The following is a 27,306-nucleotide window of genomic DNA, read 5'->3' on the forward strand; positions in this document are numbered from 1 at the left end:
CTCATACATAATTTGTCTCATCCAGTTTTTCTAAAATCAGTGAAGGCAGACATTTAATATTAAATTTCAAAGATGTACAAATTCAGGTTTAAACTACAGGAATGGAAATTGCAGGGCTAAAAGGTTCCTGTCTTAAATTTCACATTTCCCTTTCTATATCCCTTTTAGAATCATAATCATAGTATATGCTAAAATGAGCTATAATGCATCATTCCTGGGATGGCCATTCTCGGTTGTCAACTTGACAACATCTGGAATTAACTAAAACCCAATCAGCTATGTACATCTGTGAGGATGTCTTTTTTTCCTTCTTCTCTTTTTGAGATAGTTTATCTATATACCCCTGGCTATCCTGAAACATACAACGTAGACCAGGTTGGCCTCAAACTCAAATAAAGAGTTCCATCTGCCCTCCTCACTCCCCATCCCAGTGTAGGGATTAAAGGCTTTTGCAGCCACTATACCTAGCTTAAAAAAAATTGGAGGGGGTTTAGGTTTTTTTGAGACAGGGCCTCTCTGTGTACCCTTGGCTGTCCTGTACTTGTTTTGCAGAATGGGATGGTCTCTAACTCATATTGATCCCTTTGCTTCTACCTCCCAAAGTGTTGAGATTATAGGTATTCACCAACACGACAGGCTGAAAAGTTTTTTCTTAATTAAATCATTTGAAGTGGGAAGATCCCTTTTAATCTGCATCTTTTGAGGTGGGTAGACTCACCTTCTGCTGACTGCCTATATAAAGGGAATAAAATGAAGCTTTTGTTCTTGGCTTGCTTTCCCTCACTCTCATTGGCAAGTTCATTCCTTGATAGCAGTAGAGCCTACTTCTTCGGGGTTCTAGCATATATTGAAGACCATCTGAGACATCCAGCCTTGTGGACTGAACAACTAGTACTAGATTCCTGGACTTTCCATTGTTGGACTACCTAGACCAAACCAGTAAGCTACTCTCATAAATCCTGTGTGTTTGTGTGCTTGCCTGTGCACACATACACATGAACAAATTCTATCAGTTCTGTCTCAAAAGTTTGTTGGACAGTTTCTCATACCAATATAGAATGTGTTTTCCATCAATACATCACAAAAAGAAGTACAGCAATAGAAAGATTGTCTACTTTAAGTCGCAAGCTGTTTGCTTATTATATTTATTAATAACAAACTTAAAATTCATATATGCCTAATAATTCACAGTAAGAGCTTCATTTTAAGTGTATACTATGAAACATTTACTGATTATTAAACTCAGCAATTGGGCTGGAGAGATGGCTCGGAAGTTAAGAGCACCGGCTGCTTTTACAGAGGTCCTGAGTTCAAGCCCCAGCAACCACATGGTGGCTCACAAACATCTATAATGAGATCTGGTACCCTCTTCTGGCGTGCAGGTGTTTATGTAGACAGAACATTATATTCATAATCAATCAATCATAAAAAAGTCCCAGCAATTAAGCCAATGCTTAAATTGTCACTTTCACTGCTTTCACATAATTTAATTTTACACTTTATTTCATCGTTGTACATGTACCTTTTGAAATTCTTCCATACAGGCTAGTCTTTCCTTCCAGTTGCTACTGTCTAGAAGCTGAATACATGTTGGGGGAAGAACAGCTGAAGCTTTTTCTTCACATACTTCAATCTGTAAGATACAGCAACATCATAATTAGATGCTTAAGGAACCAATATGAAAGAAACCCAACTGAAATACTCCTCTACGTACACTATAGCATTTGAGTCTTCTGCCATAAAAGGAATTCTGTTCAAGAAGTATTTATTTGTAGCTAAGATATGTCAATTTACTGGGAAAGTGAGTTAAGGAACTCAGCAGAAAACCTCCTATCCCCTCTAGAGCCTTACCTTTCTCGTGCGTAATACTCACCGAGAGTTCTGGCTCCACTATTTCTTTGGTCTCCAATCCTTTCTTATTCTTTGTTCCAGCACTTGCTGAACCTCCTGGTGCAGTTGTTTTGCCTTTTTTAGGTGGTCCACCAGACTAAAAGAAAAATTTAAAACTATAAACCACTTAAAATTTAATATTAAGTAGTTTTTGTTGTTTCACCGTTTTTTTTTTTTCCCCCATGACAGGGTTTCTCTGTGTAATAGATCCCTGGCTGCCCTGGACTCTTTATAGACAGGCTGGCCTTGATCTTGTATAGATCCACTGCTTCTGTCTCTGGATTGCTAGTTTTATAAGCCCAGCTTGTTTTACATATTTTGACTCTTGAAATTTTTATTAAAATGAGATCAACTTAAAAGTAAACATACTTTTATTGTCCACAGAATTTACCACAATGTCAATCATAGAGACCTAAGACCATCCATGGAGTACCTGACTAACCTGCAGGTTGCATAATAAAAACCTCTAATTCAAAATGAGTTAATAAAACAAACAAACAAAAAAACCCACAGCTGGGTGTGGTGATATACTCCTTTATCCCAGTACTCAGGAAGCAGAGGCAGATGGATCTCTGTGAGATCTTTACAGAGTGTCTTCCAAGACAGCAAGTACTACACAGAGAAATCTGGATTCAAAAAAATCAAAATAAAACAAAAACCTTTAGGATGGCTCAGAAATTAAGAGCACTGGCTGCTCTCCTACAGGCCCTGACTTCATCCCAGCAATCACATGGTGCCTCACAACAACATATAATAGTATCTGATGTCCTCTTCTGGCATGCAGGTAAACATGTAGATAGAATATATAAAATACATAAATAACAACTTTTTAAAAAATGAAATAAAAATTATCAACTGGGTCATAGCTGAAGAGATGACTCAGTGGTTAAAAACATTTGTTCCTCTTAGAGAGGACTGAAACTCAATTCCAAGCACCCTATCAGATGATTAACTGCCGAAAGCTTGAACTGCAAGGGTTCTGACACCTACTTCTGGCCTCCATAGACAGCCAACACCATACATACATACATACATACATAAAGTCTTAAAAAATAAACTAGAGAGGCTGGAGCGATGGCTCAGAGGTTAAGAGGTTAAGCTGTTCTTCCAAAGGTCCTGAGTTTAATTCCCAGCAACCACTTGGTGGCTCATAACAATCTATAATGAGATCTGGTGCCCTCTTCTGGTATGCAGGTGTACATGCAGGCAGAACACTATATACATAATACATAAGTAAAATGTAAACAAACTGGAGCCAGGTGGTGGTAGCACATGCCCTTTATCTCAGCAGAGGCGGGTGGATCTCTGTGAGTTCAAAGCCAGCTTACTTTATACAGTGAGTTCCAGGACACCCAGGACTATATAAAGAGACCTTGTCTCAAACAGCAACAACAAAGAACTGGAAATATAGTATAGTTACACATTAATTTGAGATTGACAATCTGATCTTCAATGTCTGTGATTCTGTTTTTAAATCTTTCGTCTACTGCTACTGCTGGTACGAGTGTATGTGCACTCCATAAAACACACATGGAAATCAGAGACAACCTTCAGGACTTGGTTCATCCCTTTCACCACTCATACCAGCAGTAGCAGTAGATGTTGGTGGCACACATCTTCAACATGATGAACCATTTGGTCATCCCTATTTATTTTGGGGGTTTGAAGGATCATGGGATGGAACAGATGGACGCACTATTTGAAGATCAGATAAAAACCTACAGTCAGTTCTCTCCTTCCATCCAATGGGTCCTAATGATTAGGTCATCAGACTTGGTATTTATTTAATGAGGTACTGTTATAGCCTAAACTGTAAGCTTAAAAAATATTAAAATATTTACCATAATAAATAAGAAAAATAACAGCATGTCATTACTACTTTTACTCCTAGTCAGATGTTTGTTTTTGGCTCATTTTTCATTTTTTTGAGACAGCGTTTCTCTATGTAGCCTTGGCTGTCTTGGAACTCTCCCTGACAGGCTGACTTCAAATTCAGAGATTCGCCTGCCTTGGGCTCTGAAGTACTAAGATTAAAGGTATGTACCACCATCGTTCTGCTCCTAATCACATTTTTAAAGAAAAGCATTTTTATATTTATTTAGAGTGTGTGTGTTCATGCATTTAAAGTTGAAAGGACAACTTGAGTTGTTTTTTTTTTTTTTTTTTTCTCTTCTTCCACCATGTGAATACCAAAGATTAAATTCTGGTTAATTCTGGTTACTGAGCAAGCTTCTTTATCCACGGAGTCACCTGTCAGCTTCCAGGCAGGATATAAAGAGAAATGTAGTTAGAATACTATGTCTTTATTGAGAGTTGGTCTATTTGCAATGTGGTCAAGGAATCCATTTCTCAAATTAAATCATATTAGAAGAACAACCATGAATATGAAACCCAGGCTCTATCTTACTAAGTTCTAATTTTTAAGCCATTTGTTTAACAAAGTATGGTAGTACACATTTGTAATGCCAGCACTTGTGAAACTGAAGTACAAGAATGACTGATTTCAAGGCATGCCTGGGCTACAAAGTAAGCTTCAGACTAGCATGGATTACAAAGAACTTATCACAAAAATCTAGTAACCTTAGTAGTAGGTGCTTTTTTTAATGGTCCAGGTTTCGGTGCTGAAACATCCTTTGTGTCTTTGTCCCCTGCAGCCCCCAATGCAGCAGCCCTTCCAGGTACAGGCTTGGATTCCTTCTTTTCAGCTGCAAGTCCAGCTTTCTTACCATGAACCAGCTCTACTTTTTCTGAACATTCTTTGATCTAGAGAAAGCAATATGAACATAATTATGTTCAAACAACTTTAAAATACAGCCATTACATTATTACTTAGAAGTCATTACAAGAACTAAAAAAACGTTGTGTGTTTTGGTATTGTTTTAAAAATTCTAATCTTTGATAAGGATTTTTCTTGGCAATGCATATGACTTGTTTTATTTCCTCACAAATTAAAATTATAAAAACATCTACAATAGTGATTCTTTTGCTAGAAAGAAAGCACATTTCTTTTCTTTTTCTTTTTTTTCCTGAAGCCAGGGTTTCTCTGTGTAGCCTTAGTTATCCTGAACTCACTTTGTAGACCAGACTAGTCTCAAACTCAGAGATCCATCTGCCTCTGCCTCCCTGAGTGCTCAGATTACAGGTGTACACCATTATGCCCAATTAAGAAAGTACATTTCTATACTATATCTTCTATAGATTGGTTACTCAGTTTTGATTAGGTTATAATTTGAAAGGTATTTCTTTCTACTATTATACTTTATCATTATAGTTCAGATTACAATTTCAATAAACAGAAGTTATTTTCAAACTTGTTCTGAACTATTATTAGAGAATGAAATATCTAACACTGATTTGATTATCAGTGTTTTCTTTCTTTATTTTTTGCTAATACAGAAAAAAAAATTGGTAACAAAAAACTGTTCAGACAGTGCCCTCTAAGACTGATTTTAAATGCATACACGTTTGCAACATAATTTTTTTTTCCTATAGAAACTGGCAATAAGAACCAGGCATTATAGCACATGCCTTTAATTCTAGAGCTAGAGAGGCAAAGGCAGCCAGATTTCTGAGTTCAAGGCCAGCCTGGTCTACAGAGTAAGTTCTAAGATAGCCAGGGCTACACAGAGAAACCCTGTCTTGAAAATCCAAATCAAACAAAACCAACATCCAGCAACAACAAAAAGAAACTGGCAATAAAACCAAAACAACAACAACAAATCCACAATCATAAAAGCACTCTGAAATTTTATTCATCTTTTAAGTTTAATTTTTTGATAATTCATACATATATAGACAGTGTATTTTAATTACTGGCACACTAATCTACCCATACTCCCTCTCACCCCTATTACTCACACCCTCCTCCATACAATTCCCTTTCCAACGTTCATACCTTTCTGCACTCTTCTGTGACACACTGAATTTAGCCATAGCCATCTGTGTGACCATGGGTATGGACTATTATCCATTAGAGCATGGTGGGGTCATCAGTGAATATACAACTGAAGACAATGTGCACCCCTTTTTCAGAATCTATCAGTACACAATTGTTCAACAGAGTGGGACAGGTTTGCAAACTGCAATGCAAAGTGACAAGAACATTACTAACCTACCTTATCAAGTTTGAGTTTGTCAACATCAGCTAAGAATGGGTTTACTGCTTTCTCACCAACTACCTTCAAAGCAGTACCCAGTGCTTCAAATGCAGCATCTCTGACTTCAGGAGCAGAATCATTGATGTGCTAGACAGAAGTAAATGATATTTAGTACAAAGAACTCTAGTTACTACTAATTTTATTCTGAACAATAGTTGCTGGATAAAAATTTTCCCTTTACAATTTACTGAAATTAACTGATGTTTTTCTTTTGCCAATTAACAGTTAATCGTTCACAATTCTTTCTAGGTTGAAGAAATCTTTAGTTGATTCATCTAATTAACTAATTCAACTAATAATTTATTCACCAAGTAAGAGTATTTTGCCTGCATATATGCATGTGTACCATGTGCATGCCTGACGCTCAGAGTCAGAAGGGGGAGTTGGAGCTCCTAGAACTAGAGTCACAGATGGTTGTGAACCATCATGGGGGTGCCAGGAACAAGACCTGGATCCTCTACAATAAACCAATGAGCCATTTCTCCTGCCCCTGTAAATGCTTTAAAATTTTTTTAACCTACACACACACACACACACACACACACACACGTGCACACAGCATACATATGCTCTAGGTGTACATATGCATGTTCTCTCCCTTCATGTTTAAAATGAATCAGTGGGTTTAACTCAGGTTGCTTGTGGGAGAAGTTTTTACCCTCTGAGCCATCTTGCTAACCGACAATGTTTTTGTTTTGTTTTTATCTTCCATCTAAAATGCCCTATTCCCTGCTGGGCATGGTGGCCCAGGCCTTTAACAAATTATCTTTGTAAGGCAGAGTCAGGTGGGTCTCTGAATTTGAGACCAGCCTTGTCTACAGTGAGTTTCAGGACAGCCAGGGATATACAGAGAACCCCTGTCTCAAAACAAACAAACAAACAAACAAACAAACGATGCCTATTCCTAATAGCCCTCAAACAGTTCAGTTTGATGCTTAGTATTGACTAACATGTCATCCTTCAAAAGTAGAATATGACAGATTGAATCACTTGGGTTCAGAGTGTCTGCTCCTTAAAAGATCACAATCTACAGTATTGAAGTCATGTGGTTATAATATAATGTAACTAGAAGGAAAAAATATATAAACTCTCCCCCAATTACCTTAAGTAGAGCAGCACAAAAGGGCTTTAGTAGACTCTTCGGCAATGTAGAGGCAGTGCAGTGACGGAAGCTTCTTGCAATAAAAAGTGATGTCTGCTGCTTGATGGTTGGATTTTTATTATCCATTACTGCTAAAACATCCTCACTGATGTTCTGTAGTGTGGTCTTTAGAAGAAAATGCCAATGAGCTTTTTTCAACTATAGTCAAATTATTATTGTGCAAAATTTTAAAATTAATTTTTATTAATATTTATTTATTATGTATTCAGTATCCCCCAGGCCAGAAGAGGGCACCAGATCACATTATAGATCATTATGTTCCACCATGTGGTTGCTGGAATTGAACTCAGGACCTCTGGAAGAACATCTCTTTAGCCCTGTGGCAACATTTTTTAAAACAAAACTTTAAGTTCCATGGCATCAACTTACAGTGAGGAAGATTGCATCAATTGCCTCCTGCAGAGCTTGCACCACTTGAGGCTTCTTTTCTTTAAATTTTTCCAAAATTGTTGGCACAACCTGTAAACGTGAACGGCTGGAGTAACTCTAACAGATATGAATGGTCTACTGCAGGAGCTGGGGAGGCAGCTCAGTTAGGAACACGTGACGCTCATACACAGGGCCCAGTTTTGGTTCCCAATACCCATACTGTGGCTCATAACCATAATTCCAGTTCCAGGAGGTTTTTTTTTTTTTAATTTATTTATTATGTATACAATGTTCTACCTGTATGCCTGAAGAAGGCACCAGACCTCATTATAGACGGTTGTGAGCCACCATGTGGTTGCTGGGAATTGAACTCAGGACCTTTGGAAGAGCAGCCAGTGCTCTTAACCTCTGAGCCATCTCTCCAGCCCCAGTTCCAAGAGTTCTAATGCCCTATTTTGACCCCCACAGGCATCAGGTACACGTGGTATACAGACATATATGCAGGCAAAACACTCATACATATAAATAGATTTTAAAAAGCAAGAATGAAGCCCTGACATGCACTACAGTATGGCTGATCCAAAATTATCAAAATTAAGCTGAGTGAAAGGAATTGGACATGAATGACCACATATTCTATTATTTTATTTATATGGAATATTCCCCACAGGATTAATAAATATTCTTAACTGCCCTGCCATCTGTCTAACAGCATATTATATAATTTTAAGGAAGAAAAAAAAATTTATATCCAGCACAATGGAAACCTGGAAACATCTTTAAGCTAAACAGTAACTTAAATAGAATCAGTAACAACTCAAATTAGAGGATAAGATAATCAATCACTGAATCATTGTTTAACAAATTAATGTCAATTTAAAAAGTAGTTTTCTGCTAGGACAGTCAGGGAATGTCCTCCCTGCCCCAAAGTAGTTTACTACCTACCTCAAAACTTTTTGTTGTTGTTGTTGTTGTTTGGTTTTTTGAGACAGGGTTTCTCTGTGTAGCCCCCGGGCAGGCCTCAAACTCATAGAAATCCACCTGCCTCTACCTCTTGAATGCTGGGATTAAAGACTTACATCACCACCATGCAATGAAACTACTTTTAAAATACAAAAGTATAAAATATTCTAATAACACAAATCTTATCAAAAACATATCCATATCTCAACTGAGTGTGGTGGTATATGCCTTTAATCACTCAGAGGAAGCAGTGGCAGATAGATATTTGAGTTCAAAGCTGACCTGTGGGCTTTATGACAAGTTTCAAGGCAGCCAGGGTTACATGTGAGATCCTTTCTCAAAAAACAAACAAACAAACAACAACAACAACAAAAACATATATATACCTACACAGACAAACACTGTCTTAGGCTTTCTACTGCTGCAACAAAACACCATGATCAAAAAGCAAGTTGGGGAGAAAAGGGTTTATTTGGCTTATACTTCCAGATCATACTCCATCAACTGGAGGAAGTCAGGACAAGAACTAAGGCAGGGCTGAAACCTGGAAGCAGGAGCTGATGCAGAGGCCATGGGGGGTGCTGCTTACTGGCTTGCTTCCCATGGCTTACTCAGGCTGCTTTCTTATAGGACTCCAGGGCCACCAGCCCAGGGATGGATGGCACCATCTACAATGGGCTAAGCCCTTCCCCAATGATCAGTAATTGAGAAAATGGCTTACAGCTGGATCAGATGGAGGCATTTCCTCAACTGAGGTTCCTTCCTCTCTGATGATTCTAGCTTGTGTCAAGTTGACACACAAAACCAGCCAGCACACACACACACACATATAAATATTTATTGCTTTAAAAATAGTTCTGAGCCAATTATTCACATTATTGTACCCATGTGTGCATATATACAGGCTAAAGATCAACACTACCATATTTTATTGGACATGGTCTTTCTTGACCTTGGAGTTCACTGTTTCAGGTAGACTGGCTGGTCATGGAGCAACTGGGGTCCACTTGTCTCTTGCCCTTCCTCACTGCTGAAGTTATAATCACATGTCAGCATGCCTGGCCTTCTTTTGTGGGTTCTGGGGGGAGGGGTGTCTGAACTCAGGTTCTCATTCATATGCAGCAAGCACTTTAATCTGATGAGTCATTTCCCTACACAACTTTAAAAAATTATTCATTTATTCATTCATTCATTTATTCACTATGTACCTCAGGCTGGCTTACTTGGAACAACTAACTATATGGTCTGGGCTAACACCGAATTCTTAAATCCTCCCACATCAGCCTCCCCAGTAATGGAATTATAGTTGTGTACCACTATGCCTAGTTAATTATTTTAGACAATATCTCAGTGTATTGTCCAAGCTGGCTTTTAAACTACTGGATTCCAGAGATCCCACATCATCCTTTCTAAATAGCACACCTGATCTACATTTAGAGCTTGCTTTATTTGTTTGTTTGCTTGTTTTCTTGAAACAGAGTTTCTCTGTGTATCCTTGGCTGTCCTGGAACTTGCTCTGTAGATCAGGTTAGCGTGAAACACAGAGATCTGCCTCAGGGTTCCAAATTTAAATAGTACTGGGATTAAAGGTGTGCACCACCACATCCAGCTATGGCTCTATTTTTTATTTCCATGATAATAGGTCAGCATGATTTATTTTTGTTAGTATCTAGTTTAGTTCTCAGAAATTATCTTTAATGTATGAGTAACCAGTCTCCAAATACACAGCTCAAGTGGGGCTACATATTAGCATAACAATAAAGCTGACAAACACCAATACTTCAGAATGATAACTCATTCTAAGTAATTCAGAATGAAATTTAGATGATGCAATACCTGCTACAATTAAAAAAAATCTCAATTTATGAACTCTATTACTAAACTTGATTGCTTTCTAACTTATACAAAGAAATTATAACAAAATGTTTTCAGATTTCCTTAAAATAACTTAAACTGAAAGACCACCTAGTATATCCTTCATAAAATGTTTCAAATAAATCATGTTGTTTTAAATAGGAAAACACTATGAAACTCATTTCATGTATTACCTTCACTTACAGTTTTACTTTGTTATTCCTACTCTCATTTCATTCTCATATGGATTACTAAAAACATTTCCCCCAGTCCAGTACAGTTCCAGGATAGCCAAGGCTGTTAACACAGAGAAACCCTGTCTCAAAAAATACAAAAAAAAAAAAAAAACAAAACAAAACAAAAAAAAACTGACCTGGTGGTACATGCCTTTAATCCCAGCATTCAGGAGACAGAGGCAGGCAAATCTCTGTGAGTTTGAGGCCAGCCTGGTCTACAGAGTGATTCCAAGTAGCTGTCTTGGAATCTATACAGTATGTATAGAGAGACTCTGTCTTGAAAACCCAAACAAACAAAACAGAAAACAAACAAACAAATACATTTTCCCCCTAAGGTCAAAGTGGTTGGAAAGACAACTCAGCACTTGATACATGCTAAAGAAATGTTCTATTAGTGAGTTATAATGCATAATCCTACAGTACTTACAATTTTATTTAAACTTGATGTATTTCACAGTTATAAAAACAAAGAAAGAAGATATATTAAGTAAATAATAAACAAACAAATCAAATAAGTACTTTAGGCAAAGTGTGTTATTTCTACATGTGCCTTATAAAATTTGGGAAGAGCTAGACTGAATACATGAAACTCAGTGAAATGTTTACTTTGTCCAATATAGAAAAGATCTATTGCCAAAAGGTGTTTTAAAATATAAAACAAACTAGCCCTACCGTTTCTGATAATTTTGCAGATTTACATCTAAATAGAATATTACTTACATGTCCTGCATATTGTCCAAATTTCTTCCTTAGCCCAACAGCTAGGCCAGTAAGACATTTTGCTGCCAAAGCTACCAACATGACATTGGTGTCCTTTCCAACAACCTGTAAAGGTTTAAAAGAAAAAAAAAAAGTCATAACCCTGTAGCTATGGGTACTGGAACTTATCCTTAAAAAAACTGAAAGATATTATGGCAACAGACAACCAGTTTTATTACTTACAAAAGAGAATAATCTTGATAATAATGAATTTATAAGCTTCCACTATGTGGTAATCATTTTTTTTTTTTAAGGGAAGGAAAGGAAGAGAAGGAGAAGAAAAGAAAAAGAGAGACAGACATACTGACTGGGATGTAGCTCAGTGGTAGAACACTTGCCTAATTTATGCTGAGGCCCAGCACCACCAAACAAACAAACAAACAAACAAAACACCAGCATCACAAAACAAGCAAAAAGTAGACACCATAATTTCAAATCCCTGACACCCTGTGCTGCCTGTACTATACAAGCATAGCAGAGAAGCTGAAGATCTACTGTCATTACTTTGGAACAGGAAAACCAAATAAACATTTTCAAAAGACATGGGGCAATATTTACACCCAAGGAAACACTAACAGAAACCTAAAAGTCCAGGAGTACTTTAAGTTGCAAATCCCATTGTAACCATTCTTGTAAAAGAACCATTCTGGCCTTGCAGCAACCATTTAGTCACAGAGGAGACTGAGTTTTTCATTTTGTTTCTCCTAGAAGACTCTCCTTCAGCAGTTTTACTACTCCCTCCCTACAATCCCAAAGTCCAACACTTATCTAAATTCACAGGCATGCAACAATTCATCATCAAAAACAACAACAAAGAAAGAATTATAAAACTATAAATCTTGGTTCTAGATCAGCAGGACCTAAGCTATCACTGACATATTATATTCAAAATATTAAGATAAAACCAATCCCTAACATAGGATACTAAGTTTTTTAAATTCTAAATTTAAAAAAATATAGAAGCCTCTGCTGATTGAAATACTATTATTAGTGTGTTCCTTGAAGACCATTTCAGTGGCCTGTCATGACACCAACGCTGAAGCTCCCATTTACCTTCTTCAATGCTTTTACTAAATCTGCATAATCGCCTGCTTCCAGTTTGGGGTTTTTCACTAGCATTTCTACAGCCTCCAGGGCTTCTTTTCTCTCTTGCCATTTTTTTGCCTCCTGCAAAGAGAATATAAATCATTAGTAGAACATAAAATAGAGTAGAATAAATTCCATTTCATATACTCAACCAATTTAAAGACATGGGTTTTTGTTGTTTGTTTCAGAAAAACTTTCTAAAGTTAGCTAAAAAACAACATGGCAAAAAACATAGTTAATGAGGACTACTTTATTCATAGAAGGTTTTTGTTTTGTTTTGAGACAGTTTCTCTGTATGGTTGTGTCTATGCTGGAACATGCTCTGTAGACCAGGTTGGCCTTGAACTCACAGAGATCCACCTGCTTCTGCCTCCCAAGTGCTGGGATAAAGGATGTATGCCATTGCTGCCACCACTGCCTGGCTTGTTCATATAATTTTTATTCATATATAGCTGTAAGGTAAACAGAATGATATGGTCTTCCATTTTGTTTTATTCATATATAGCTATAAGGTAAACAGAATGACATGGTCTTCCATTTTGTTTTCTGTTACATAGATATCAATTCTAGCCCATGTCACGGCAGCTCAGTTATAGGAAAGGAGTCTCTATACTCACAAAATTTAAAAGGAAAGAACAATCACAGAACCAGCAGTCTACGCTGTCCTGACCTGGTATACTAGTTTTCTGCTTTTCAGTATAATGTTGTGCCTATCTGTTTTATGGCTATAAAGAAGAGTATGCTTCATCAGAGACCAAATATCTAAAAGAACACGGGACACACAGAAGATTACAGGTTTACTATAATACAATCCAAATCAGATAATTTCTTAAAATTACTAGAAGCCAGATGTAGTAAGGCATACCAAATCCCAGCATTTGGGAGGAAAAGGTAGAAGGATCAGGAACCAGCCTAAGCCACACAGAGGGATCTTATCTCCTAAATCCAATGTTATAGAGTCAGTATTTCTTTTCTCTACTTGAGAGAAGAGTCTGATTGGCTTGAACCTGCAGTCCTACTTGAGTATCTTGAGTACTGGCATTACACAGCACATCAGAGGATTTAATGAAGTTTAAATAGGAAGATGTGATTCCTAAAATGATGACAGTTAAGGTGAGAACTAAAAGTTGAAAACATATTATTAGGTACATATTGAGACAATAACATTATAGAAAGAAAGAACAGCACAGGTTAAGGTTCAAAGTTAAAAATAATAATAAAACAGTGGCCTATTTGCTACCAAGAGAAATACAGCATGTCTGTGTGAACAGGAAGTGACAACTATTATATATGTAGCTGAAAGGTAAACTGAGGTTTCAAGGTAATAAACAGGAGAAAAATGGCTATAAGATGATTTCAGACCTCATCTTTCTTTCTTTTTCCCAAGATAGTGTTTCTCTGTGTAGCCTTGGCTGTCCTGGACTCACTTTGTAGACCAGGCTGGCCTAAAACTCACAGTTTTAGGTTCTGCTTGTTTCTGCCTCACCAGTGCTGGGATTACAGTCGTGCGCCACCACACCCGGTTTCAGACATCACCTTAAGACTCACGGAAACTACTGAAGAATTTAGATTATGCCGAGCATGGTGGGGCATGTCTGTGATCCCAGCACTCTGGGATGTAGATATAGGTTGATTGCTGTGAGGCCAGGCTGGTCTACAAAGTCCAGGACAGCCAAGAATACACAAGGAAACTCTGTGTCAAAAAACAAAAACAACAACAAAAAGACAAAAAAGAATTTGGATTATGTTTCAACATGGGAATTTTTTTCCCTTTTCAAAATTTATAATTGCATTATAAAATTCGATGGAGAAGAGGCAAGAAGACATGGTAGTGACTAGGGTTGGACTATTTCTCAAATGGGAATACCTCTTTCTCTACTAAGACATATTGCAATGCTTGGAAACATTGCCTGCCATGAATTTAAAGGATGGTATTACTGACTAATGATGTCTAATGGGTAAAAGCCATATATGCTCTGAACATCCTATCATGCATGATCCAGGCCCACCAAGACAGGTATCTGAAACAAACCAAAAGTCAAGAAATCTTAGTCAAAGGTAAGCTTGTAGGAATCACTTCTCTCTTTCCATAAAGTTAACAAGCTTGAAAGCAAAGTACCTTTATGTGCTCAGCCATCTTGCGCACCCAAAAATAGAGATATTTAAAGATAAAAACAGAATAAATGAGGAAAAAGTTGAAAACACTGTTTTGATTTTTGGCAAGACATGTTTTATTTTGTTTTTAATGCTGGGATATGGTTATATACAGAAAATAGTAAGGGCAGAATGAGAAAGAAACAACTCACTCTACCAGGAAGATATGGGAGAGTGGGAAGAATGAACAAGGGCTCAGCAGAACATTCTCTAATATCACCTAAATCATTAATTAAAATAAATTAAAGAAGCTTAACCATTACTTACAATTTTGTCATAAAAGTCTTTGGGAAGTTTGGAAAGGATCTCTACTGCTTCCAAAAGCTCATAAGCATCTATCTGTGGTACCTCATCACCATCATCACCACCTTTGAAGAAAACAAAAAACAAAACAAAACAAATTAGACCTTAAAACCTTTTTTTTTGAAGCTGGGGAAATGGCTTAGTGGGTAAAAGCATTTGAATAAGCCTAATGACCTGAGTTTGGATCCCTAAAACCCAAGTTAAAAGCTAGATCTAGTAGTACAGTCATCTGCAATCTTAGCCCTATAGGGAGATGGGAGGCTAACACAAGAGCAGCTCCTGGGCCAGTTAACCTGGCTGAAGAAAGTGAGCCCCAAAACCAAGTGGAGTGCTGAACACATGGCTCAGCAGTTAAGAGTGCTTGATGCTATTGCAGAGGACTCAAGCTCAGTTCTGCAAATCTCGAGTGGATAGATCATAACTGACTTGAAGTCCAGTTTTACAGGATCTAATTTTCCTTTTTGGTACCAGCACACATCTGACATCCACTTTCACAGACTGACACACACAAAGCTTAAATTAAAAAAATTTAAGGAAGAAATTAAAAAAGTAATAAAATGTTGTGAAAAGTGGAAAAGTGAGGACCAATGCCTGGAGGTTGTCCTCTAGCCTCTATATATGTACTGTGACATATGTGGATCTAATTCCCCCCATACCACAAACACAAGTCTTATTTATCAATCATCTACCTTTTCACATCCCTTGTAAGTTTCTAAAAGTTAATTTTATGTGTATGGGTGTTTTGCCTGAATGTATGTTTATGCACTATGTACATTTGGTGCTCAAAGAGGACAAAACTGAGGGTTACATTCCCGGGACCTGGAATGACAGATGGTTGTAAGCTCCCACAGGAGTGGTGGGAATCAAACTTGGGTCCTCTAGAAGAGCAGTAAATGCTCTTGGCCACTGGCTGAGCCATCTCTCCAGCTCCTAGGATGAACTTTTGATAGGAAAGAGACCAGAGTAATTTAGTACACATATGACTCAGATTTTATTAAAAGCAGTTCTTCAAAATATGCCCAGTGAATAGGATTTGTTGTGGCCGTGGTAATTCTCCCTAGTTTTTAAACTAGTGTTTAAAAATTGGCTTACCCCCCTCTGCATCTCCACCAGCAGACTGCTGCTGTTCCAACTTCGCTTCTAGCTCCTGCTGGGAACGCAGAAACCGACTTGGTTTAGGAGCACCTGTTGGCAACTTGACCCATTCTTCTTCTAATTCTTTTAACTGTAGGTATTAACAAAATATTTTAAAACTTTATATTCCACTATTACAGAACATAATATTTGTACTAATTGACATATTGGGACTTACTTTCTGTTTATATGGCACTAATAGGAAAACCAACTAAAGACAAATTTAAACTGTATTTTGTAGCATAAGTCAAATCAACTTTACCAAATTGAAGGGCTAAGCACTAAAAATAAAATTATTTCTTTAAAGATTTATTTTCTCTTATATGTATGAGCGTTTTGTCTTCATGCATGCAAGTGTCCTTCATGTGTATTTCATGTATGCAGAGGCCATGTGAAGGCTAGCTCTGCAAGAGCTACATATGTCCTTAACCTCTGAGACATCCCTCTAGTTCCCCAAATCTATTATTTTAAGATGCTATCACTAGTTTTTAATTCAAACATGCTATACTATTAAAAAAGCTCCAAAAATAAGTCTCATCCAAGAAAGTAAGTCCTGCTCCTCAACAGAATCTTTTAATCTGCTAGATTTAATACTACCAGGGCCAGGGATACAGGGGATGGAGTTGTTCCATGGACAACTGAACTAAACAAAACCTAGTTTTGTCTAACATGTGCAAGACCCATGATTTGCTCCCTAACAGGGCTGGGGGGGAGGGGGGGAGAGAACAGCAGAAAGTCGATGCTCAGGAATTCAACTCACTTAAATCTTAAAAAGAAATAGATATGCGTAAGAATAGAACATTAACAATTATAAGTAAGAAATACATCTATATTAACCTTATGCAAACACAACCAAAGAAATCTGTGCCTTACCTGGACAGAATTTATATTTTGCAACGGGTGTCTCAGGGCATCTCGAATCCACCGATAAATCTCTATAGCAATTAGTTTGGCTTCATCTCGAACAGCCTTGTCTCGAGATTCAAACAGTTTTGGCAGCACTTTAATAATTGGCTTAAGTAAGATGATTTTGGAACCAAATTCACTGTTAGGTGAAAAATTGGGAGAAACTATCAACATGCCATGTCTCATTGAGCATGGAGAGCTCCAAGTCATGTATTGCATTGGTGTGGTGGTGCACCCCTTTAGTCCCAGCACTTCAGAGGCACATGGAGGAGGGTCTCTGTGAGTGCAAGAGCAGCTTGGGTACATAGTGAGTTCTAAGACAGGCAGGACAATGTAAAAAGATCCTGTCTCCAAACAAACCAACCTACCAACCAACCAACCCACCCATCATATATTAATAGATTAAATTTTTCCTAAGGTAACAAATGGAATTCACAACCACTTATTTATCCACATTCACATCATAGATACATATACTATTTAGTTCTCAATCTACCTCTGTGGTGGTTTAATGAGAATGGCCCCATAGAAGGCATGTCAATAGGGATGGGCTCTGAAGTTTCAAAAGCCCACACAGGCCCCTCCCCGCAATCTCTCCAGGCTGGCCTTTTGCCTTGCTCCCCACCATGATGACCATGGACTCACAATCTAAAACTACAAGCAAGCCCCCATTTAATGCTTTCTAAGTTAAACTGGTCATGGAGTCTCTTTACAACGATAGCAAAGTAACTAAGACAACCCCTTATCAATTTAGCTATTTTTGATTCAGTGTTTTCTTCCCAATGGGAAAAACCTCTGCATTCTGACTTCATTCATTCATTCATTCATTCATTCACTCATTCATTATTTATACAGCGTTCTGCCTGCATATATGCTGTACTCCAGAAGAGGGCACCAGATCTCACTATAGATGGTTATGAGCCACCAAGTGGTTGCTGGGAATTGAATGAGGGACCTTTGGAAAAGGAGCCAGTGCTCTTAACTTGGGCCGTCTCTCCAGCCTAACTTTATTTTATAAGGCAGGATATTTAACCGTATAAACTATCAGCTCCTAATTGACCAATCTTAGTGTTGAGACACAGTTTTGCTATGTAGCCCAGGCAAATCTCAAATTCATGATCTTCCCATTTTAGCTTCCCAATTGCTATGATCATAGCCATGTACCAACATGCTAGTTCTAGCATTGGCTTTCTGATCTTATTTTTATCATTTCTGAATAGCAAATTCTGGAACAGCAAGAATTCAGTCATAACTGAATTTCAGAATGAATAGTAGGGCTCAAATATATTTGGGGCCTTTAGTTCTTTTAGCTTTAAAAAAGGGTCTAATTCTGAAGCTGAGGGCACTTTTGGTGATTCTCCTGTTACAGTATCCCAAGTACTAGGACTTCAGATGATATGATCAATTAAAATCTACGACACTGTTAACACATGTGTGTAATTTTATCTTACTTGCTCAAATGTAACAAAATTGTTCAACAACAGCTATTATAGCACACTAAGATTAAATTGTGAAATTCCTTTCCCAGAAAGTGATTTTCAACAAGATATCTAAGTACATTATACAGATATAACATGAAAATAAACTAGATCTCTAAGATTTCCTCTAAAATGGATTTCTATAAGCCAAGTGTGGTGGCTCACACTTTAATACCATAAAGCAGAAAGATCAAAAATTTGTGTCCTGTTTGGACTAAGCAATGAGACCTTGTTTCAAAATGGAGGGAAATTTTTTTTAAACCTCTTATATTTATTTCATTTTTATGAGTATGAATGTTTTACCTGTGTATGTGTGTACATACCATGTATGTGCCTAATGCCTAAGGATGTAGGAGAAGAGGGTTCAGATGCCCTAGAACTGGAATTATGGATGGTTTTAACACATCATGTGGCTGCTGGGAACTGAACCTACATTTTCTGCAAGAAGACCAAGTTCTTTTAACCACTAAGCTATTTTTCCAGCGCCCAAACCACAAACAAACACAACCACTTTATATTGTTAGAAAAGAACATTTTTATCTTGGTTCAGCTGACCTCCAAGACTAATGAACACATGAGAAATTACAGTGCTCTTAAATGATTTGAGAATTATTCAACTTGGTGTCTAAAGAACCTAATACTCAGGGTATCTTATGTATTCCTATACAAACAATGGGCGGTAGAGTCTTCCTTACATTACTACTTTTGGATGGAAATGGATCTCAGTGATAAATTACTTGTCTAATATATAAAGTCATGATACAATTCCCAGTACCACACATGCACACATACATACACAGACACACACACATACAGAAAGAAATATATTACAATTTTTTTTGTTGTTGTTGTTTCTCTATCATGACCTATTTTTAAAAGAGAATAAAAGAAATGAAGTAAGTCCACATGGAAAACAGATACATAAACAAAACAAAATCTATGTTAGTAAACATGAGAGCAAAAAAAAGTTAGGTATCTTATCTCACACCTGTAATTTTAGAACTTGAGAGGTAGGAGGAGGAGGCTCAGGAGTTCCTGGTCATCCTCAGCTACATAGTTTCAGGCCAGCAGAAGCTACCTTGATCAAAACACTAAAAATGAATGAATGAATAAATAAAAAGTTTAAAAAGTAAAAAATGTCTCTATAGAAGCCTGTTTTAGGGATGACAAAATGTATTCTGCTTCCTAAAGTTGTCACCAATGATAACTTTGGAAGGCTATAGCACCTAGAATTGAGTAGTTTAGCTTATAAATCTTAGAACTTAGAGCTACTTTACATTCTGGAATGCTCTAGGAAAAAAAAAATCACAAAGGTAGACTACAGATCATCGTCAATAAGGACAAGGCTGCAGATGGAGATATTTCATGGTAAAGTGCTTTCCTAGCATACTGGAGGCCATGGATTGCACAGTCCCCAGGGACTGACAATAATAATGACTAGACAGACACTGCAGATTCTCCTAGTCAGTTTAAAGGTAAAATTACTATAGAATATAATAGTCTAAAGTAGAAATCCTTAATTTAAAAGCAGAATGATATAATTTTTATTTTATTATAAGAACAGAATAGGAGGACTAGAGATATGGCTCAGCAATTAAGAGCACTTGCTGATCTTGTAGAGGACATGGATGGTCAGGTTAGGGTCTCAGTAGCCATACAGTGGTTCATAACCACCAGTAACCCAGTTCTGGAGGAATATGACTCCTTCTTCTGCTTTTTCAGGCACTAGACATACAGAGTACACATACATACATGCAGGCAAAACTCATTAGAACAAAATACTGTTCAAGAATCTACTGATATAAGCAGAGCCTGTAAATTCATTACAATTCTTTTTCTTTTCTTTTTTAAAGAACATTTTATTGAGCACACTGTTGAGGGCAGGCTGGCAATTTCTAGAGTAGTAGTGCTTGTGCCCTAACTTGGTAAATTTCTAAAATGGCAAAAATGAGACAGTTATTTACTATCCATAAAGACACATGCTGTCAGGTATGGTGGCTCATGCCTGTTATCTTAGAAAGAATGCCATGAATCTGAGACCAGCTTGAGCTACAGAGAAAGATCCTGTCTCAAAAACAAAACAAAGCTAAAAGAAAAAACTCCACATGCATATTATACCATAAAAGATTAGAAATAAAGAAACTTTTATTGAGACAGCAAGATGCTCAGTGGGTTTAAAGCACTTGCTTGACCTGAGAATTGACGCCTTAAAGTTGTCTGCTGACCTCTACATATGTGCCCTGGCATGCTAGTACCACACTTCCACTCATGCTTTATATACACAAGAGAGAATAAATAAAATTTCATTTACAAAAGGAAATTTTTATCACACAAAAATCTAGATAAATGTCAAATTTTATAAAAAAAATCAGAAATCAGGCAAAAAGAATATAAATGAAGGATAGCATAACAAAATTCAAGAATGCTGATACTTTCACATAAAATAAATATGTTGATACAACATTTTCTCCAAGAAGTGAGTCATAAACCAAATTGCAAGAGTTGTAAGATTTCACTAGTGCTACTTTCTGAAGTAGTTAACATTGAACAGTAACTGGAGATAGGATATGAGATTTAAAAATTAGATTTGGAATGTTGCTAAGTGGTAGAATTCTTGCCCTCCCACTGGCAGGGGAGGAGGATCTAGAGTCTGCTTAATCAGAACTACTGATTTCCAAGGTCAAAGCTGTCTATTAAGTGTAGCCACTTGTCCCTGAAGGACAGTGCATGTTAAAGAACTTTTGTTCCGTAAGCATTCCAGGACTGAACACATAACATAGCAAGTTACTACCCTTTTCAACACCAAACCAAGTTTAGAACAAGTTATTTTTGATGTTTACCAAAATGGTCCCAAACCAAGGTTAGCTCCAGGCCAAAAAACAAAAAACAAAAACCTAGTCTATTCTTGAAGCTAGCAAGAGAAAACTTGTATATATTAGGAATACTTTTTACCAAAAAAGAAGGAAGAAGAAGGAAGAAGAAGAAGAAGGAAGAAGGAAGAAGGAAGAAGAAGAAGAAGAAAAGAAAAGAAGGAGGAAGAGGAGGAGGAAGGCCAATTCTCAAACAGAACAGAAATGTTCCTTGCTCACCTTCAATAGGAAGGAATTTAGAGAAAATAACCAAACAAGCTTGAAGGATGAAAGTTTCAACAGTCTCCCTTTCTGTTTAAACCTAGAACCCAAATTCAGTCAGCATACTTTAAGAGAACTAAAACACAGAAAGTCTTACCTTAAGGCTTTTCTCAGTGTTTCTACACAGGCCACTATGATCTTGGGGTTCTTATTATCCAGGCCTTTCAGGAGCTCTTCTTGTACAGCCTCTCCTTTTTCAATCTCTATGTACATGAGGCAAATCTCTATGCCTAGCTCCTTGGCTTTGGCTTTAGGTTGGTTGAAGACTTTACTTACAACACCTGATACAACTTCTCCAGTTGTTCTGTAAACACCACACACACAAAGGGACGTTTAAGTAAAAAGAGATAAACTCTAAACAATCTACAAAAGACATGCTTCACTATAAATTCAGACTGTAAGTGTAGAAAATTCAAATAGGCAATCTTTCTTGCAGACCTTCTTATGTGTGCCTGTCTTACATGCGATACGCAAACACACACTTTACAAAGAATTATAGAATGTTTGTTCTTTTAAATCCTAAGTTATTTTAGACATTCTTAGGACAAGAGAATTTATTCATACAATGGGGAGGTAACAAATTTTAATAAGTAAAGACTCCTCAGTTTCTTAGCAGAACCTTGTAGTAACTTTATTATATTGAGTACCTTGTAAATTAAATAAAACCTATAATTCTGGGAGGTAGAGGAACCAAATAGGTTAGGGCTACAGGCAGTATTTGTCAAAAAAAGCTTCTAATATGAGAAGAATTTGTCAAAATTCTTTTTTGTCAAAATTTGTCAAAAGTTTCTGATATATGATGAAAAATGAAATAAAAAAAGGAATTATTTAATTAACATTGGTTATAGTTAACCAAACTGTCAAAATGATGATATTCACTGTCATGGTCTTTGAAGTAAATACATCTTACTGTATAATTAACAGTCTCAACCTTTTGTGTGTGGAAGTTCTTTCTCATCAATGACATAAAAACTAGAGTTAGAAAAGTCAAGTTAATAAATAATGTAAGAAAGAGAGTGAATGGATACTTCTATCATCCAGTTGGAGTCAAACAGGAAACACAAGTTAGAATTCGCTACCCCAAGAGGCAAAAGGCCTCAGAAGAAGATAAATGGTGATTCTAAGTTTTAGAAGTTTCTCATGCCCAGTTGTCTTTAGTGAGGCTCTTAAACTTCCTTTACAGTAACTACTTCTAGATGTTACTAAGGTTACTTTCTATTTTGAATAAGTCCCAGAAAGAAGGGCCAGCTGAAAGGCTCAGCATGTAAAGATACCTGTTACCAAACCTGAGAACATGTTCAATCTATGGGACTTTCAGAATGGAAAGACAGAACTATTTCCCACAAGTTGTCCTCATGTACCCAAGAACATGGAAATAAATCAATATTTATTCCACTTTAGAGATTTCATGTACCATTCAGACTAATTAAAAACAATAAAGAACTGGGCATGGTGGCACACAACTTTAATCTCAGCATTTGGGGGGCAGAGGCAAATGGATCTCTGTGAAGACAGCTTAGTCTACAAAGAGCGTCCAGGACAGCCAGGGCTCTGTTACACAGAGAAACCTGTATCAAAAAAACAAAACAAAAAAAACCTGAAACAAATAAAAAAGAACAATGAAAGACTACTAGTCTACTCTAAAACTATAAGAAAAAAGCTCTATTAATACACATAAATTTATCTGTTATCACCAAACAGAGACGTGTACAGAGCTCTAGGAGAGAAGCTACTCACTTTCCTGCAACATGGGCATTTTCAACATAGACAAGCGCAGCTTCTAGTCCTTTCAGCTGAACCACTGCATTGGAATCAGTGACAAATTTTTTGATTAATCCTAAGTATTTGGACCATTCTGGGCTCTTTTCATCCTTTATTTTCTGGAAGATCTTCAGGGCCTCTTCATACCCACTTAATCTTGCTTTCCACAGCTAAAAGAAAATTAGCATTTTGAAACAAGGTTAATGATATTATTCAGTAATAATCTGAAGAAGCAAAAAAATATTCCATACCAGAAAATCCAAACAAAATACAGCCTTAATAGGAAAAAAGAAAGGATTTAAGGAATTCAGACAATTTTCAAAAAAAGAGTAGTTAATGAACAATTTGTTTTGTTTTGAAACAGAGCTCTATCTCTTTCCTGGAACTCAGTATGCTGACCAGGCTGTCTTTGAACTCAAATGCTTCTACCTTCCTAGTGCTAGGCTCAAAGGCCTGTTTATTGTCCAGCTTCAATAAGCTTAAGAATGTTTTGCCAAGGCTATCTAGAAATCCAAAGCAGGGCCAGAGAGGCAGCTGAGTGGGTAAGGACTATAACTGTGTAAACCTAATAAGTTTAGTCTGATTCTTGCATTCATCTCAAAATAAACTGAAAGAACCTTCTTAAAGTTGTCTCCTGATTTCCATATATATGGTACGGACACATATTTTTTAATTTAAAAATAAAATACAACTCTCAAGTCATTACAAATATTTCTCAGTTTACATTCAAGTATTATTACTAATATAAACATGTTATAACTGAACTATCAGAAATCACCTTAATGGAACTGTCTACTCTCCAACACATGAGGTCTTTGTGTAATCAAAAAATTCAGCTTTATACTATTTAATTTAATCAATAGCTTGCTATTTAGTTGCTGGATTTTAGACACCTCTCCTGAGGATTTATATTATTATTATTACTTAATAGGTATGGAATACAGAAAAGCCAATACAGCCTCAACCCTTGTGTGGTTTACATTCCAGCAGTGAAGAAAGAAACAGCAATCTGTTATAATTTGACTATGAAATGTCTCTCACAGGCTTGTGTGTTGAATACTGGGGATCCAGATAGCACAGCTATTTTGGAACACTGTAGCAAGTAGGGCTGGCTGGAGAAAATGTCAGTGGAGGTTTGTTCTGGGGGTATTACACCTTGCCCTGGTCCCTTCCTGTGTTCTCATTTTCTGCTCTCTAACTTCTACGAGGTGGGAAGCTTTTCTTCTATATGTTCCTACTGCTAAGATGTTCTAACCAAGTTAACGGGGCTAGGAACCATGATTGATTCCTTTGAAAATAAATTCTCCTTTAGGTTGCTCTCTCAAATGTTGGAGTCCCTTACAAGGTAACACAGAATCTTAAAAATAAGCTTAAAGTTAACAGTGTTAAGTTTTCCAACAGAGAAGGGACATGGCAATATAGAAGTGTGTAGAATAAAAGCTTCATTTCATCTTGGCATTAAAAAGTTTTCCTAAGAGGCCTGGTATGGTGGCCCACACCTTGAATTCTAGTACTCAGGAGGCAGAGACAGGTGGATCTTTGTGAATTTGAGGCTAGGCCTAGTTACAGAGTAAGTTCCAGGATAGCCAGGACCACAGAGAGACCCTGTCTCAAAATAAACAAGAAAACAACCTCCCCCACAAAACAAAAAACAACAAGAAAAAACACACAGAAAGCATTTCCTAAGAAATTGGTAATTGACCAAAACTCGAAATGATAAAATTAGCAAAGGGGAAAAAATATCATGGAAACAACACACACACCCCTATAATTTGAGGGTTGGTAATCTCTTATAGCTACAAAGTTGCTAATGTAGCTGAATTTGGCCTCAAACTCCCTAATCCTCCTGCCTCTATCTTCCCAAATTCTAGAATTGTGAGATTCTCTACAAAAGGAAAGTGTATTCTATTTTATTATTAAGACTTTATGGCAAGAGGTAATGGTACCTCCATATTCTTTCTCATTCATTCTCTTTTAAAACTTTAGACAAGGTCTCCCTACACAGCCAAGGCTAGCCTTAAACTCACTACCTTCTTGCCACCACCTCCCTCTCTTTCTTTCTTTTTTCCTTTTTTTTTTTTTTGGTTTTTCGAGACAAGGTTTCTCTGTGTAGCCTTGGCTTACCTGGGCTCACTTTGTAGTCCAGGCTGGCTTCGAACTCATAGAGATCCAACTGCCTCTGCCTTCCTGAGTACTGGGATTACAGGCATATGCCACCTTGCCTAACTCTTTTTTTCTTCTTGAGATAGGGTCTTACCATTTAACTTTGGCTGGCCTGGATTTCACTATATAGACCAAGCTGGCCTGGAACTCACAGAGATTCATTTGCCTCCACTAAGATTAAAGGTGTGAGCTACCATGCCTGGCTCTTGCCACTACTTTTCAAATGCTGGGATTTTATATGCACCCTTAATCTTTAATTACACCTTAAAAAATATATATATATATATGTATGTATATATTAGCTCACACCTTTAATCTTTAATCACACCTTTAATATATATAATAAAATTATACACACACACACACACACACACATACTTTAAAGAAAAAGAGAGGGCTACAAATGTAGCTAAGTTGGTAGAATGCTTTGTCTGGCATGCACAAAGCCCTGCATTCAATAACCAGTATCAGAAAAACCAGGAGTAGTGGAGCATGCCTCTAATAGCAACATTCAGAAGGTATAGGCAGGAGGAGCAAAAATTCAAGGTCATTCTCAACTACATGGAGAGTATGAGACAAGCCTGGTCTACATAAGGGCCTGTCTTAGAAAGAAGAAAAGAAAGAAAAAAGGAATATAATATAAAATGAGCTGGTAAGGATCTGAAAGGGCTAGATCATGCAAGACTATGAAGATCAAAGATTCTGCTTCTTATGAAATGATTTGGGAGTATAAATGACAAGTTAAATTGTGGGACAACAAAATTTGCATTCTAGACACTAAAACAATTAGGTGTCTCTCCCCAACACTACAATTATCTCAGAGGTATGGTATAATACGACTGGAAAATAGAAGACAAAACATATTTGCTTAAATTTATTTTGCAGCAGGTGATATGCTCATAGAAAAGAACTTTTCTAAGGACAGAAAACTGCTTACCCTATTACAAGATACTTTTAAGTCTTTATGTTTAAAGATTTTTACTTTGTGCATGTGTTTGTGTGTGTGTGAGAGAGAGAGACCGAGCACACGTGTATGCATGAGTCATGGAGGCCAAAAGGGGTATCAGATTGCTTGGAGCCAGAATTACACCTGATATGGGTACAGGGAATCAAACTTGGGACTTAATCAGGAGCAGCAAGCCCTCTTAACCAAGCCATCTTTCCAACTCTGTTTTTAAACAGCTAAAAACAAAACAAAAATCCTAAACTTTTTATTAAAAGAACTATTAATTATGTAAAACAGACAGCATAGTGGCACACATCTTTAGTCCCAGCACTCAGGAGACAGAGGCAGGCAGATGTCTGAGAGTTCAAGGCTAGCCTGGTCTACATAGTGAATTCCAGGACAGACAGGGTTATATAGAGAAACTGTCTCAAAGAAAAAAAAAAAAAAAGAAAAAGAAAGAAAGATAGCTAGCCTGTGCATTTTAGGCAGAAATTTCTAAGAAAGGAAATGGAATATTCTCAACTCTGCTAACTGATAGACATTTGTTTTAAAAATGGACAAGCATGGTGAGTCATACCTACAATTCCAGCACTCAGGAAACTGAGGCAGCAAAGTTGTCTCAGCTTTATAGCCAGACCCTTTCTCTAAATTAAATAAATAAATTTAAATAAAAGTAAAAGAAACTACACATATAATTAGGGAAAAGGAAACAACTGAAAAAGACAACTGCTAAATAATGATATGAATCACAAGTTATATATTAGCTTAAAATTATCCATAATTAAGAGATGGCCAGCCTAAGGGAATAGATACTGGAATATGCATCATATAAACCAGAGAATCTTAAAAAAAAA

At 36.9% G+C, this 27,306-nt stretch overlaps 1 protein-coding gene across 4 annotated transcripts in view; it reads right to left on the reverse strand.

The window, feature by feature from the left end:
* Positions 1-27,306, reverse strand: part of Ckap5 (cytoskeleton associated protein 5) — a 94,359-nt gene that overhangs the window by 42,922 nt on the left and 24,131 nt on the right. For all 4 annotated transcript variants that reach the window (XM_060371787.1, XM_060371784.1, XM_060371786.1 and 1 more), the window contains exons 3-15: positions 23,320-23,513; positions 21,680-21,886; positions 16,941-17,112; positions 16,026-16,158; positions 14,898-14,998; positions 12,444-12,557; positions 11,352-11,456; positions 7,579-7,668; positions 7,150-7,314; positions 6,006-6,134; positions 4,471-4,653; positions 1,874-1,987; positions 1,523-1,633 (exon numbers count right to left, since the gene is read on the reverse strand). In XM_060371787.1, the coding sequence (XP_060227770.1) occupies positions 1,523-1,633; positions 1,874-1,987; positions 4,471-4,653; positions 6,006-6,134; positions 7,150-7,314; positions 7,579-7,668; positions 11,352-11,456; positions 12,444-12,557; positions 14,898-14,998; positions 16,026-16,158; positions 16,941-17,112; positions 21,680-21,886; positions 23,320-23,513 (1,818 nt within the window). The remainder of the gene's footprint in view (positions 1-1,522; positions 1,634-1,873; positions 1,988-4,470; positions 4,654-6,005; positions 6,135-7,149; positions 7,315-7,578; positions 7,669-11,351; positions 11,457-12,443; positions 12,558-14,897; positions 14,999-16,025; positions 16,159-16,940; positions 17,113-21,679; positions 21,887-23,319; positions 23,514-27,306) is intronic.

Source organism: Meriones unguiculatus, chromosome 18 (genome assembly GCF_030254825.1).
Source record: "Meriones unguiculatus strain TT.TT164.6M chromosome 18, Bangor_MerUng_6.1, whole genome shotgun sequence".
Classification (NCBI taxonomy): Eukaryota; Metazoa; Chordata; class Mammalia; order Rodentia; family Muridae; genus Meriones; species Meriones unguiculatus.